We start from the raw sequence: 16,050 nt of genomic DNA, 5'->3' as shown, positions 1-16,050 counted from the left end.
CTATTTGCCAAGTGTATGCTATTACTTCACAATAAAATCATAAATGTTGATATACCACTTTCAGACTTCTTATGAGCACCGATATAAATTCTGTAGGGTGTTAATTCATCATTCTGGGTTATTATTTTGGGTCAATTAAGATCGTTAATTAACAATAGGAAATTGTGCTCTGTAAAACTGTGCGTTAATCAAGAGAAAAATGTATAGCTTCAAAAACATTTTATTAATAAACCCGGGGGACTTCCGTGTATTTCAGAGGGGAACGAGAGAAATGGTGTTTGTGACATTTCCTCACGTCTAACTGAGCTCTGGAACTTTAAGCATGCCGGTTTTGGACAGAAAGCCATCAAGGGACCAGGAAGATCAAAGAGTAAAGTGCATTTTTTTTAATTAATCAAAGTGCTATCTATTAATCTTTGATTTACTGTAATCATTTGAATATAAACAGTGCCAGACTTTGTGCAACTTTACTTAGATTCAATAAAACTGATGATGATTTAGAATCATTAAGCAAATCTTACAGAACTGTCTTTTAAACCAGTGATGCCCAGCATATTATAGCCAATTCACTGAATAACAAGTATAATATTTGAATCTAGTCAAATGTATCTTAAACTAATATAAAACAAACCAAATATAAGATTAAGTTTTTTCTATGCAAGTTTTGATTCATTTTTCAGCATAAATCCTTAAAGCATAAATGTCCTGTTCTGTTCTTTTGATAGATAACATTTGTAGATAGACATAAATGTAATCTTACATTTGTTTTGTAATAAATGTATATTAATTTAATACTTTAGATACATTTATATAAAGTCAACATATTTTGACTTGCTAAGATAAAATTTTTGATCATCATGATCAAAGTCTTATTTGAAAATCAGTGACAAAATACCATTAATTAATTATTAAAATGATCTTCAGTATAAAAGATAGAGATTAATAGCATATATATTTACTGAGGTCTTGAAAATATATAAATGGCTAATTCTGCTCTCTCTCTCTCTCTCTCTCTCTCTCTAATGCTATTTGTCTAATATCATACATTTAGGGCCTCCCTAAATTACCTGTCCCACCCTTACAACAAACATTAGATATGTATTTAAAGTGCATAAAACATCTGATCCCTGAAGAACAGTTCAGAAGGACCAAGGCAATTACGGAAAAGTTTGGAGCACCTGGTGGGCTGGGGGAGAGACTTCAGAAAAAAATACTTCAAAGAAGAGAGGCTAATGCTAACTGGGTACATTTCAGAAGATGTACTGTACACTTGATTGTTTTTCTAGTGAAATGTTATAAACTATTTTTTAAAAGGTTAACTGGGTGTCTTCCCCATTTGGGTGCAACTTTTTAATGCTTAAAATACTTAAACATTTAAAGTTAATATTTCACACTGATATGGCTTTTATAAACTCTTTGCAATTACAAAAATATAAATGTATTTTCCTTTTCAGGTATATGACTACTGGGTTGAAGATATGTATTTGAATAACAGACTAGCACTACCTGTTAACTCCAGCCCTGCTATGATCTTTCCAAAACAGAACTTCAGGACACCAAGTGATGTACTCAGGTAATGAATCTTGTGGAGGAAGCAGCATATTCAATAAAGTGCATATATGCAGGTCTTGTAATTGTTTTATTTTAATACTTAAGACTTCTAAAAAATATTTGTTCTTCTAAAAAATCTATCTTCTCATATTAATATTTTTATTTCAAGCCCAAATATCAACAGTACAATTGTTCTTTATGCTGTACTGCACTGTAGTGTTTACATGTATAGAGTGTTTACATATATAGCACTGTAGTGTTAGATGTATTAAGCAACTAACAACAATTGCACCTTTGGTGGTGGATCTATTGCTTGAGGTACCTGCATCAAGTTAGAAAAATGCTTATATCAGCACAATGTTGCATTGTTATTTTTTAATGCTTTACAGGCTTTGAGTTTTTTTTTTCTCCCTCACTTTAGACTCCTATGGAGGTGAAATGCATGCTCAGCTGGGTTAATGTCTGATAATTGACTTGGTCAATCTAAATCGTACCCTTTTTACCTAACGAAGCCCTTTTTTTGTGTTGAGGTGACTGTTCATCCTGCTAATTGCATTAGATGCATTTTTCTGTAAATTGACAGACAGAACTTATTTCTACCTTCAAATTCTTTATGCCATACATCTTAGCCCTCATCCCACAAGGTTTAATAACAATCAAATACATAAGCTGAAGGATAGCTAAGGCGTACCTCATTTAACTCTGGGCTGAAGGCAGAGTACACCCTGGATAAGTTACCAAATTATTACAAGGCACAAGCACACACCATCATGCACTATAGCCAATTTGAAATTGCCAGTCAACCTACCCTGCATGTATTTGTACTCTGGAAACAAACCAGTACAGGGCAAAACACACATACACAGACTGGTGGCAAGATTCAAAGCCCCAACCCTGGAAGTACAGGGTGACAATGCTAACCTATAAGTCACCCTGCCCCCTTTATTTGTCTGTACATTACAAATTGTTGCAGAGGCTATTAACAGTGCTTGTGCATTTTCCTTCCTATCACAACTTTAAAATGTCTTGCTTTTCTCCCATAAACAGTTATCCAGTCTTTATGTTGATTTATCATATCTTAAACATAAAAAAAAACATTTCTTAAGCCCAGGCCTCAAACATAACGTAGATATTCAGAGCTATTATTCATTTAAACAAATCAGTCTAATAGGGGAACAAGGAACATCTGTCAATTACATTACTACATTGTTACTCTGAGTTAACATATACATGTAAATATCAGAAAATAAAAGCTGAAATTTCGATGTAATCGTCTCTTTGAACCCAAACCCCAATGTCTACATTGTATAAAAAAATTACAGAATTCGCATTCCAATTCTTACAGTTGTATAAATTTTTGCCACCTTTCCACACCTACTACTGTACCTGCACTTGTGGCCTAAGCAAGAATATACAAGTACTGTGTACAAGTACTGTATATTGTATACAGTTCATTATAATAATCAATAAACAAACACTACATATCTTAGCATGACAAGTGAATAGACTAACAATAGCATAACAATAGCATAACAATATGCCAATTTCTTAATTTGTTAGTTGTTCAACATTTTTACCGTCTTAATTTACACATGTGCATCATTATCAATGTGTAGATTTATCTTACACCAAGGACATAATTTTGTTTGTTTTAACCTAAATTACCATTTAAATATCATTTAAACATTTAACTTCCCAGTAAAAAAAATTACAAGACTGCACAAGTGATGTTCCAATAAATTATACTAATTTTCAGTATATTAGCATACAGTATCTCTATATAAACTATTAATACCAAGCCTCATATTTACTGTGGTGCTTTGGGAAGAAGCATAGATTTCTTATATCATGACAGCTTATTAACACATTATACGTAACACATTACTTTTTTTTATACTTCCTGCTTAAGGAAATTAGATATGCAAATATAAATATAGGACTAAATGTCTTTAAGTAAATGTTATGATACATACATGAAGTAACCCACAATTATATTATTAAATCAAGGTAGTCAATGTCCAAATTATTTAGAAATTGTGCTTTGTGCCATTTAATTACAACTTTACCTGCTTAATGTCTGGTAGCATTTACAAACTCCAAACCCACATATACTGTTTACTGCTTTTACATCTGTATACTGCTTTTACATCTAATTTTAATAGCATTCTTTTTCTTTTCTTTCCTCTTCAACAGATTTGCAGCTCATCTAATTTCAGGTGTATTAGAATACAAGTGTTTAATTGATGGGTAGGTCTTGCAGAAAATATCAATTAGAAGATCCCTACTGTTCTTTGCAATAATCTGGTCTTGTTTATGATTTGCAGACATTCCCTACCTGTGGACTTTGCCCGTGGCCAGTTAGCTGGCACACCATTGTGTATGGAGCAGTACTACATGCTCTTTAGCTCCTACCGTTTACCCGGGCCAAAGACAGACACACTGGTGGCTCAGAAGAGTTGTGTAATGCCAGAACCAGAGCACATCATAGTGGCCTGTAAAAACCAGGTACTGTACAAGACTAAGTGCAGATGCATATGGGGAACCAGTTTTTGTTTTGATGATTTACTTATTTGTTACACATAATTAGATCTAATCTTGCACAGAGGCATAACAAAAGTGATGGACAACTGTCTTGGGTAGTTCTTTTTCTTTTATACAATATAATTAATAAGTGCGGTCCTCTAACAGGTGCTTACTTTTGACTTAATGAGAATTGACGTTAATCATCTTTATGCTTGAGCTGTTTTTAATTACATACAGGACAATCCATTTTTATGTCATAAAAGTTAGTCATTCATTAGGCAGCTGTTTTCCAACTCAAAACAGCTATTAGTTCATAGAGTTGTCTACAGTATATAGCCAGGCTTTCTTTATTGCTAAAATAATTATGTACATTTATTTAAACTTTATTTTCCTAGTTTTTTGTTCTTGATGTGGTCATCAACTTCCGGCGACTCAATGAGAAAGATCTGTTCACCCAGCTGCAGAAGATAATGAAGATGGCTGAGAGCGAAATGGAAAACTTCCCCTCTATTGGACTGCTCACCTCAGATGGGCGGACTGAGTGGGCAGAAGCTCGTAGTACTCTAGTTACAGGTCAGATGTCATTTGAAGCTGAATGTTTCTTGCAGTTTAACGTTCAGAGATCAATATTTTCTTAGCGAAAATATAGTGAGCATATCTTTTTTTTTTTAGATTAAATCTGACATTTAAGAAAAGTTTCCAATTACTCATCAGATGTCTTCTTAAAAGACCACAGGAATAAATTGTGTATATTTTCTGTATGGCAAGCATGAGCTTTAATTTGTTTACCTACTCAATTATTTAGAGCAATAGATAAACAACACTAAAAGATAAACTGCATTATTTAATAAACATGATCGAATCCAAATTAATCTACGACAGGGTCACTCAGATTCTAAAGCATGCTACAGTAAATGAACACATCTGCCGCAGATTCCACCAACAGGGACTCCCTGGATATGATTGAGCGCTGCTTGTGTTTGGTGTGCTTGGATGAACCATGTGGCATGGAACTGAGTGACACAAACCGAGCCATAATGATGCTTCATGGAGGGGGAAAGGACAAGAATGGAGGAAACCGCTGGTATGACAAACCCATGCAGGTAAAATATTAACATGAAATGCTGCCAAACTATGAGTAATGAGTAAAGTCTGGATTAAAGCTGCAGTTATTTGGTGAATCTCAGTTTATAGTTGGTGCAGATGGGTGCTGTGGAGTTGTTTGTGAACATTCACCCTTTGAAGGAATCGTGCTGGTCCAGTGCACTGAATATTTACTGAAATACATGTAAGTTATTAATTTTATATAACAGTGACATCATCCATATTGTATTTAAGACTTAATTAAAAACAATGCATGATGATAGCAGCAAATGTATAATGTTAAGACAATAAAATTATAGCAGCCTAGTGGCTTAGTAGTTGCACTGTTGCCTTACACTTCCAGGGCCTTACACTGTCTTGTCCTTGGTATAGACCCCCATACATTAGGTACAATCTCTTCTGATTGTAATCAGGTTTCATGATACATACAGGGTTTACATACAAATTGTTGAAATCATCAGTGAAATTATCAGTGCTGGCCATGATTTGGTTTTGGTGTTTGGTTTGGTGCTGGTCATGTTTTGGTTTTAAAATCGTGGTTGATTGTGTATGGCCTATATGTACTTATTAAATATCACAGTACATATTCAGCCCCCTTTGCTGGTATAATAACTTTCGGTCTTCTGAAAAGACTTTCCACTAAATTTTAAAGCATGGCTATGAGGATTTGTGCTCATTCAGCCTCAAGAGCATTAGTGAGGTCAGGCATCTATCTAATAAACTTTTGTTTTTGAGAGTACTGTATGTAATTGTAAGCCAGACACTGATAAACTGTGAATTAACTTTACAGCAGTGGTTCTCAATCTTGGTCGTAGAGGACTGCCTGTCCTGTACCTTTTAGTGTTTTCTCAGCTTCCAGCACAGCTGATTTTAACTCATCAGTTAATTAACAACCTTTTTTAATCAAAGTGGGTGTGATAGGGCAGGGGGTTCTCAATGACCAGAGACATGAACCACTGCTCTAGAGAAAAAAGAGAAGTCTGTACTTATAGATTTGTTTGGGTCGCTTTTAGGAGAGGCAGCCCTTCAAAGTTGGTGCGAGCAGCAAGCGTGAGTGAGTTGCCATCTCCAAGGCGCTTGCACTGGAAATGTTCTCCAGAAATCCAAAAGTTCCTCACCTCATCTGCAGACAAATTACAATGGCAAGCAATCATTAGACTTATTTCTCTTAGTTAATATAGTGCCTGTGGGGGGAATCTTTCTAAATAAATCTTGCAGCATTAATTTAATATTCAATGCATCCTTTATATTTAGCCTTGTCCAAAATCTAGATATGAATGTGCACAAGTTCAGCAGTTATGGTAAAGAGTTCATCAAGAAACAAAAAATGAGTCCTGATGCTTATATTCAAGTGGCTCTGCAGTTTGCATTTTATAGGTAAGTTTCCTGTTTTTTACCTCAAAATACATGGATAACATTCATCATAATAGGACACTTCATGGCAAACATACTGCATCTTTACCCAGATGTCATGGAAAACCCGTGCCAACCTACGAGAGCGCATCAATCCGCCGCTTTCAGCAGGGTCGAGTGGACAACATTCGCTCTTCTACCGCTGAAGCCTTGGAATTTGTGAAAGCCATGAGTGATAAAAAGTCCAGTTTGTTGGTAGGTGATTGAGCCTGATACAATTAAAGGATAATTTAAGTTGAATGGGTTTTGTCACTAGATTTCTTAATCATAAACTTTAAATCAAATTTCAGTTTTTACAGAGTTGAGTCTGTTAGTTGACATAATTAAGTATCTGAATGATCATATTTTCATCCTTAATCTCAGTCATAGGATTAGTACAGTAATATTTAAGTTGTAAATTAAGGTGGTAACAGCACTCACGGCAATGTTTTATAGATTATAAGATTTAGTACACTTTCATTAGTTTTTCTCACAGTAGATTATTTATTTTCCTGTTACTTTTTTTTATTAATATTTACTGTATAAATAGAAAAATTTCACCATTTTTGGTGAAAAAAGTTATAGTAGTGAACTCAAGTCAAATCCAAGAAAAGACACCAGTGCTGTACTGATTTACTGCAGCCCTTATACAACATAATACGGAAGGTATAGAAATAATAAAAACTTTATTGTATCTATTAGCATGCAAATTATATGTACTTATTATTACATAAAAGGACAAAACATCTTACTTTCAACATGGGCTTGCCTTTTAGCTACCATATGCCAATTAGCTCTCCCCCCAGTAGTCCCTGATTCTATAATGCTATGCGCACCTGCCTTAAATGTTCCATTAATGTTCTGGGTTTTTTTGGTTAATTTTTTTTTTTCAATTCTTATATATTATTTATAAAATATTTGTGGTTTCTAACAATGTGCATTATATAATGCTGTTATTATGTTTGCCTATTTATGTTTGGCAATCTTTCTAGGCAACATTAATTTAATGGGAATTTTACTTTTTTTTTTTACTGTTTTTTTTTTTCCTCGGGAAGAATAATTGTAAAAAAAAATACAACTTACATAGAAGAAAGCCTCAATAATTCAGAACACAAGTTTTATTTTGATTTTAAGTTTACTGAAATTACAAGGTCAGAAACATTATCCACACAAGTCAGGAACGTAACATGAAGTTTAGTGCTGGGCGTTTTCTTCTATCAAAGAACAATGTTCAACAATCATTCCTCCATAGGAAAAGACCAGTTCAAACTAATTATTGTAAAACCCATATTAATAAGATGTTCATGTTTATAATGATAATATTTGTAAATTTCCAACCAGAACTGTATATAGTTTATAGCTTCAGTAGACAAAGGCCAACCCTGCGAGGTTTCTAAAGCATCTTGAGAAGGACCTGCTCCAGCTAGATTCTGCTTTATGATGGCTGGAGCTACACATCCTGCTCCTGTGCTTCCAGTGATCTGACCCCATCTGCCCTCTGCACCTACTGCTGAACTGAATCTACACAACTTTTAATATATTGAACTTTCACCTGCACAACACACTTGATGTTATTTCTATCTGTTATCACCCAGATGAGGATGGGTTCCCTGTTGAGTCTGGTTCCTTTCAAGGTTTCTTCCTATTGCCATCTCAGGGAGTTTTTCCTTGCCACTGTCGCCGTCACCCTTGGCTTGCTCATCAGAGACATTTCATTCATCATTCATTCATTTAATTATTATCTAGACACATTTTTCTCACACATACACACTTCCAAATATTTTCTTTTCTTTTCTTTCTTAAAAAAAAAAAAAAAAAAATCTTTCATTTTTTTCTTGTGAAGCTGCTTTGGGACAATGACCATTGTTAAAAGCGCTATATAAATAAAATAAATAAATAAATAATAAAATAAATAAATATACTGTAAAAGGTATCAACAGAAAAGATTATTTATTCCTTATACTATACTATACTATACTATACTATACTATACTATACTATTATACTACATTATTTATTTATGCTATTTACATTACATTACCATATTCTTTTCTTTGCATAGGATTCTGAGAAGATGGAAAAGTTATGTGACGCTATAAAGGCCCAAACTAATTATACAATACTGGTAATTAAAACTGAGAAAGTTGCTAAACATTCTCGATTAATACAATTATCAAATGATCTTTCATAGTACTGTTATATCTCAGTATAGTTCTCTTATTTACACAAACTGTTTACTTGTCCAGGCTATTACAGGGATGGCAATAGACAATCACTTACTTGGCCTGCGAGAAATCTCTAAGGAGCTCAACCTGGAGAAGCCAGACATTTTCACAGATGAGACCTACCTCATCAGCAACCAATTCATCCTCTCCACAAGTCAGGTACATTAAATTCTAACTAGAAGGTATAAATAACAAAGGATGATTAATGTGTGTTAGTGTATGCTTTACTCATCATAAATGTTGTCATTTTAAATCAGCAACTGAAAAACGTATCCAAGAGATACGTTTCAATAATTTCAAAGAACTTAATAAATTATCCACACTGAACATTTATACAAAGTGGTAACTAAACAACTCTAGATAAATGGTAACAGGTTGATCTCTACATGCAGGTTCCCACAACTGTAGAGATGTTTTGCTGCTATGGCCCTGTGGTCCCTAACGGTTACGGAGCCTGCTACAATCCCCAGTCAGACCACATCATTTTCTGTGTGTCCAGTTTTCGTGACAGCCCCGAGACCTCCTCAGACATGTTTGTGAAAACGCTTGTGGAGTGCCTGGGGGAGATGCGGGATCTGTGTAACACTCAAGCCAAGCATAGTAATGCCAGAGAGAGGACTGAAGAGGCCAACAAAGTTGTGAGGGATAAAAATAATATATAGCTTGCCTCTTAGGTATAGATTCTATAAGTGTTTTTAGCTCCTAAAAAGAATTCTACTTGCAATACTTTCTGACAGGGAAACACACTGTTGTAGGGGTTCCATGTTGGACCTTTAAGCGTTCTGCCTGAAGGAATAACCAGTAAGAGTGTACCTGAGAAGGAAGTGCACTAAACTACTTTATTTCTACCATAAGGTGAATAATTTGGCTATTGTGTAATTTCTGTGTCTAAAAGTCAAAAGATTTCTAATATACTATTAATATAGTATACTAACATACTACACTATTATGCAGTATATAATATAATATAAATGTGTGTGAAACATAATACTGTTTATGATTTTGTGGTGCCGAAAATTCTTTTTTGTACTAATACAAAGAAAAAGTGTTTGTATTAACACTCGTCAAATTAAGATGTCGTCAAATCCTGATGATGCCAGGAGATTATGCAAGAAGTTACCTTTGTTTGACAGAGCAAGAAAACAAACCGTCATACTATGTATCTTCCCTGTCAATTAGAGTGACACTAACCAAGCAAAGGTGTATTTGTTTCCAACCTGGGAGAAAATGTAAAAAATAAAAACAAAGAATGAATTTAAATCCGAGGCTTTAACTGGATAAATGAAAAATAAATTTACTGTATGTACCAGTAATTACTGTAAATCGTATACAGTAAGGAACGCCTGGTTTTCATGACATGTATTCATTAATTTACATGATACTGTGATACATTTGTTTATCTCACAGATGTTCAGTGGCATCGAGGACACTTCATTTCTTCCATCACAACTTTAGTAGACCATGTCTTCTCCTTCATACCTCCCTATGAGGCCATAAGCATTGTCATGCTGGAGCAGATTTGGGCCTCTTAGTTTCAGTTATAGCAAACTGTAATACTACAGCAGACGTTCTACACAACTGACCATAGACTTTTGACCATACACTTTTTACTAGAGTGTGTTTCTTAAAAGACTGTAGTTTAATCTATGAGTATACATTTTGTGTGACTTCATTATCTACACCGGAATGCCATGAGAGTAAAGGTTTCCGATTTCCTTGCACTATGTGCATGTATAATACCATCACTCTTAAACAGCACATGTAGCATTCTATTGCCACTGTTATTATTTGCAAGAGCTTGTCAAGGACACTAGTTCTAAAAGCATACTTCATTTTTGAAGTTATTGATATTTAAAGCTGTTTTCTTGTGGATGTATATTTGTTTTTAAACTAGACTTAAAGTTAATAGCAAACCTCAGGTTACACTGACTGGAAAAGGAAACTGAATAACTATAAACATGTGACAAGAAAAAAATATATATTTGTATGTACTTTCAGAATACACCACTTTGTCTGTGAGTCTGTCAGGAAATAGTGTTTGTTATTGTACGATAAATTCAATAGTTGTGTTTATTTCTCACCTAACGATATTTATAAATCTATTTCCAGAATGTATCATGTCTAAACCAAGACAAGCAATTATAAATGTGGATATGAAGCTAAAGGGTTGATAAATGCATGGTAGATATCTATCTATCTAAGGTGTTCTGTCTAGGTGTTATTATTGAATTTGTTGTAACTGTACTTATTTAAATCGTGAGAGAAAATGAAAATTTGAATGTGTCCAAAATAGTAGTATATAGATATAGTAATAAAGTATTTTAAGTGCGTTCTTAGTACTATAAAGCTTCCTGGTAGAAGGTCAGGAACAAAATATCTTTAAGATGTTAAAGTGATATTTGTGAATCATACAAAGTAGAATGTTATTTTTTTATTTTAATTTTTTTATGTGAACGTATTATTTTATCAACTTAATAAAACGATGAAGAATTAAACCCTAAAATCTGTGTAGAAGAGTATGTAATAATTTTTGCATTTTGAGATTCTATACCCCTAGTGCACATTACATGTACTGTACATCACTCATTTACGTAATTTCCATATCCATTAATATACAGCATAACAAGCTGAAATAGCTTGTGTTTGGTCAGTTTTTGAACGTCTAAAAACTGACCAAACACAAGTCCAGTATAAAAGTAGAAAGAAGAGTAAACAACAAAAGAAAAAAATATATACAATTAGAAGAATAATACACATTTATATAAAAATACACACAATAAAAGAAACCTAGGTTCTTTATCGTCACAGTAAAAAGCAAGTACATCAACACACATACAGTACTCCAAACTCTAAGGAAATGTTTTATCTTTGTTTGTTTGTTTTTTAAACAAATGAACCTGAGCTGTGAAAGCCAGGTTCTGTGGTCGTGCTGGGATCACTGATCACTTTGGTTTATATTTTTTTATTATGTATTCTCAATCACTCATTCACTCTCAAACTCTGTTTTTTTCCCTGATTAGTGTTGTATTTTGCCACAGGAAATCACAAGCCACCAATATCAAACATTTATTCATTAATTGGTTCTTATAGTTATTAATCTATTTGACTTAAATTAATTAAATGGGTTCCATTTAAGCCTAATATGTAGGCCAATAAATAATGTAATCTTGTGCCTAATAAGAAAAACAGCTCAAAGGCCTAATTAATTAGCCACTATATTACAATCTACATGTATGAGCCAAAACATTACAATGCAAAACATTATACTCAATATCGTGTATGCTCCCCTTGTGTCACTGAGGCATGGCTCTTTGGGACATGACTCCACAAGACTTCTGGTGAAGTACTTTATTGTTTCACCACAAAACTTTCGGTGTTGAGGATACTTTTGGTGCTGTGGGTTCGACGTAAGCCTCCGTGGATCAGACTTTTTTGTTTGATCGGGATCTGGTGGAGCTGCTGGTTTAGAGACTGAGTGGACTCTTTGCCTGCTTTGCCCCATGTGCAACAGGCTGTGATGCACTACATGGCATTCTAGGGCCTTTCTAGCAGATTTTTTTCCCATTCTGTTTTTGCTGATTTATGCTGCATTCACTTTGCTGTGGTAAGACTTATTTCACAAACAACTTTGAAGACTTAACTAAGCAGATGCTGTTGTAAAATGTGCCTAATTTGCTTACTATCAGAGGCTAATTCATTATGTATGAGGGAGTAGTGAATACATTTTCCCCCGCATAGTAAGGTTTCAGCTTTTTTTTTTTTTTTACTTCCCAGACAGTTTCTAAACGCCGCTTGAGGCCGGAGTTATGCGCTGAATTACGTCTTTACACGTGGGCTTATTACGTCTCATGGCTGTCTGTTGCTATGGAAACCACAAAGTTGAAAGAGGTTCTGGCTCAGGAAACAGAGATCATACTCGATGTCTTCACTGGTCACTATTCGCTATGGCCCTTACGAGTCGTGTGGAGTTGTGAATTACAAGACTTTTCGCCTAGAAGGCCTGCAAGGTTCAGTAGACTTAAGTTATTGATCGGCTAATGCGTACTGTACAGTAGTTTATGCTAACCGCTTGTCAGAGGGAAGTAATTAACTTTGGGGGAAATAAACGTAAAACAAGTTCACGATAATTCACACTGGCATGAAGAATGCTTTTTTTTTTTTTTTTTTTTACCTGTCTTTGTTTTTTTTAGCGGTTCTGAGAGACTGCGGCTACGTGTGTGTTCTTGAGGAAGCACCTGACTGGAACCAGGTGGAGCTGCTGGTTCATGGAGAAAGCGTGTATCAGTGTGACATCAACAAGCTGGAGTTCGGTAATAAAACCCCAACCTCAGTATGAATATCTAATAGCCACACTGAAACAGAAAACAGGGAAATAACCCTGTTTAACGTCTCACAACACGACCACAACCGACTGCTGCAGGACTTTAGGAACCGCTTTTATATAAAATAGTATAAACAATACTGCAGCTGGTGTGTAAGTGGACATGAATCCAAAAAGATTCAAATATTATTTATAGTTTTAAAGTATTCCTTAAAAATTAAGAACTAATTCACTTAAATTTGTCATCCAATACTGAACACACATACAGTATAGTGCATTCTTATTGTATTCCAGCTATATTAAATTCCTATTTTTTCAATTATGGAAGGAATTTATATACAGTTTGCTATTTTGTTTTATTCAATTATTCATCTATCTTAAGTTATATTACTGTACTGCAGTCCTGAAGAACCTGGAGCCTATTCCAGTGACACTGGCCATAACCAGCCCTTCACTGGGCACCATGCACACACGTTCACCCAATCCTTCATAAACATGGAAGAAAACCACAAATTTATGAATAGATGCAATGTAGACAATAATCCAAACTCAGGATTGAACTAGAATGCTACACTACCATGGTTGTTTCATTTATCTGTTCACAAACATGTTGATAAAAGGTAATCAAACTCCCACTGGCTCCCTTTACATACCTTCGTTGCTTAGTTTTGTTCTCTGCTTAAATCTTTTTAAATTAGCATTGCAGAGCTTGATTATTACATCTTAAGGACAGTTGAAAGATGTGCACATATATTATTTATTACAGTATTTACAAGTTTACATTTCAGGGGTTAAAGGGTGCCAGAATTTTTGTTGCTGTTACATTTAACCCATTTTCCAGACTTTTTCTCCATATGGTAACTTGACTATTGACTGTTAACTGTTGACTACTGTATCATCAGGGCTGTTCTTATTATCAGAACATTTAGGTTTACAGTATATAGAATTATAAAATATGCTCAAACCATTAATGCTGTCATTGATCTAAGAGCATACAAATGTCGTTCAAGCCAAACTGGTACTTGTGATGAAATTTCTCATGAATAAAGGCATAAAACTGATTGACATTAACAGAAGACTTTAAGTACAGTAAGTTGATGAGACACTTAGCTGGAGAAAAATGTAAATGGTGCAAGGTGGCCAAGGTGGCTTGGAACTCACTGCAGTCCTTCATGTGAACATTCAGTCAGTGGAATGCATGATACTTTAAAATCAACAAGTAACTTGTGGGAGAGACTCATCTTTTTGTGGGAATTGTACATAAAGTCATACATGATGACCACTTGCAAATTACAGTCACTCAAATGGGGGTTATTGCCACATCCACTGTACAGTCCTGACCTTGGTTCAAGCGATTTCCACATGTTTGGGCCATTAAAGCGAGCGTTTTAGACATAAAGCGGGCATTCTGATAATGTCTCTGGCCTACTGAAAAATCTTTCTACTTTAATGGTATCCAAGCAATAGTAATATTCTGGCATAACTCCATTGGTGTAGCAGAGGATTATGTAGATAAATAAAGGTAGGTTTACTCTCATAACTGTGTTGTCATTTTGCACAATCAAAAGTCCTGGTTGACTTGAACGCCCCTCGTATTATAAAAAGTTTATATCTACACCATATGGCCGAAAGTATGTGACCACTTGTATGTTCTTGTTGAGCATATCATTCTAGATACAACTTCTTTATTTGCTGTTACTGGCTTTTAACTAGATTTTGAAGTGTGGCTGAGGGAATGTGCTCATTCAACCAAAAGAAACATTTGTGAGGTGAGGCACTGATGTTGGATGAGGAGACCTTGGGCACAGTCAGCGTTTCAGCACTTCCAAAAAGTTTTCAGTAGAATAAACATCAGGGGTCTGTAGGTCACTCAATTATTTTAAAATCCAACCTTGACAAATCATGTTTTTATGCGCCTCACACACGCATTGTCTTGCTGTAACATGTTTTGGCATTTAAAGAAATCTTAATTCATATACAGTAATTTACAGTGTACAAAGACCTTTTAGATTATTTTGTGCTTCCAACATTGTGGTGACAGTTTGGGTAAGACCCACATATGGTGTGATGGTCAGATGTCCACCAATTTATTTATTTTTGCTATATATTGTAGGTGGAGTTTAGATCCTTAATGTTTCTGTTCTTGTTTCTTGTTTCATTAGGAGGTGATGGGCAGCTTGATCCACATTGTCAAGAAGCTCTAGAAGCAGTAAGGAACGCATACCATCAACACCAAATATGATACTAGAATATTAATTTAAAAAACAAACAAATAATAATTTATAATAATAATAATAATTTTATACCATTATTTTCAAGACAGACCCATACACAGATTGCTATGTCACTGTTAATTATGATATACTGCCTGGCCCATAAAAAAACATCACATCCTCTAATATTTTGTTGGACTGTTTTTGCCTTGATTATACAGTTTTATACATGTTTTGTCTGAGATATTGTACTGATCTTTGGAGAGTCAAAGCACTCCATGAAGACTTCTTCAGCACATTAAAAAAAATGTATGTGGTTAAAGCAAAAAAGAAAAAAGAAAAAACTCTTTTGTGGTCAATTTCTGTGTGAAAATGACTTCTCATGCTCCCAGAACAACTTTTCCATAATTTGAGCATGATGGATCTTGGCATTGTCACCCTGGAATATGGTTGTGTCAACCAACAGGCATGAAAAAATCTATTGCTGTAATAACCTGTTCATTCAGAACATTCAGAGCCTAAATCTCACCAACTAAAGCAACTCCAGAACATAAACAACATGGATCTGGAATAGGGTAAATCTGGACCCATTGAACCACATTACCGTTTTTTTCTCCCAATGTCCAATTATTATGCTACCTAACAAATTGAGGCCATTTTCCTGATCAGTTTCTCCAAAAAGTGTTTTTTATGGGCACCCAGCTGTTTAATCCCAATCTTC

General features: G+C 34.7%; 2 protein-coding genes across 2 annotated transcripts; both read left to right on the top strand.

Moving 5' to 3' along the window:
* The first annotated feature begins 282 nt into the window (after positions 1-282).
* chata (choline O-acetyltransferase a) lies at positions 283-9,545 on the top strand. The gene is made up of 14 exons (XM_053502647.1): positions 283-370; positions 1,052-1,243; positions 1,455-1,573; positions 3,745-3,798; positions 3,876-4,056; positions 4,470-4,647; positions 5,008-5,177; positions 5,262-5,362; positions 6,192-6,320; positions 6,433-6,555; positions 6,645-6,786; positions 8,633-8,695; positions 8,817-8,954; positions 9,188-9,545. Exons 1-14 carry the CDS (start codon positions 323-325, stop codon positions 9,455-9,457), a joined length of 1,908 nt encoding a protein of 635 aa, XP_053358622.1. The 5' UTR covers positions 283-322; the 3' UTR covers positions 9,458-9,545.
* Positions 9,546-12,686: 3,141 nt separating this feature from the next.
* On the top strand, positions 12,687-15,393 carry c8h10orf53 (chromosome 8 C10orf53 homolog). The gene is made up of 3 exons (XM_053503049.1): positions 12,687-12,802; positions 12,986-13,105; positions 15,279-15,393. The coding sequence occupies exons 1-3, from the start codon at positions 12,715-12,717 to the stop codon at positions 15,356-15,358; spliced, it is 288 nt and encodes a 95-aa protein (XP_053359024.1). The 5' UTR covers positions 12,687-12,714; the 3' UTR covers positions 15,359-15,393.
* The last annotated feature ends 657 nt before the right edge of the window (positions 15,394-16,050 follow it).

Source organism: Clarias gariepinus, chromosome 8, assembly GCF_024256425.1.
Source record: "Clarias gariepinus isolate MV-2021 ecotype Netherlands chromosome 8, CGAR_prim_01v2, whole genome shotgun sequence".
Taxonomy (NCBI): domain Eukaryota; kingdom Metazoa; phylum Chordata; class Actinopteri; order Siluriformes; family Clariidae; genus Clarias; species Clarias gariepinus.
Note: the sequence above shows the minus strand (reverse complement) of the source record. Positions and strands in the feature narration are given on the sequence as shown.

Coding starts and splice junctions, on each gene's coding strand:
- chata (XM_053502647.1), top strand. CDS start 323: ATGCCGGTTTTGGACAGAAAGCCATCAAGGGACCAGGAAGATCAAAGA. Junction 5,178..5,261: donor GGTATGACAAACCCATGCAG/GTAAAATATTAA, acceptor GGTGAATCTCAG/TTTATAGTTGGTGCAGATGG. Junction 8,696..8,816: donor AAACTAATTATACAATACTG/GTAATTAAAACT, acceptor TTACTTGTCCAG/GCTATTACAGGGATGGCAAT.
- c8h10orf53 (XM_053503049.1), top strand. CDS start 12,715: ATGTCTTCACTGGTCACTATTCGCTATGGCCCTTACGAGTCGTGTGGA. Junction 12,803..12,985: donor TCGCCTAGAAGGCCTGCAAG/GTTCAGTAGACT, acceptor TGTTTTTTTTAG/CGGTTCTGAGAGACTGCGGC. Junction 13,106..15,278: donor CATCAACAAGCTGGAGTTCG/GTAATAAAACCC, acceptor TTGTTTCATTAG/GAGGTGATGGGCAGCTTGAT.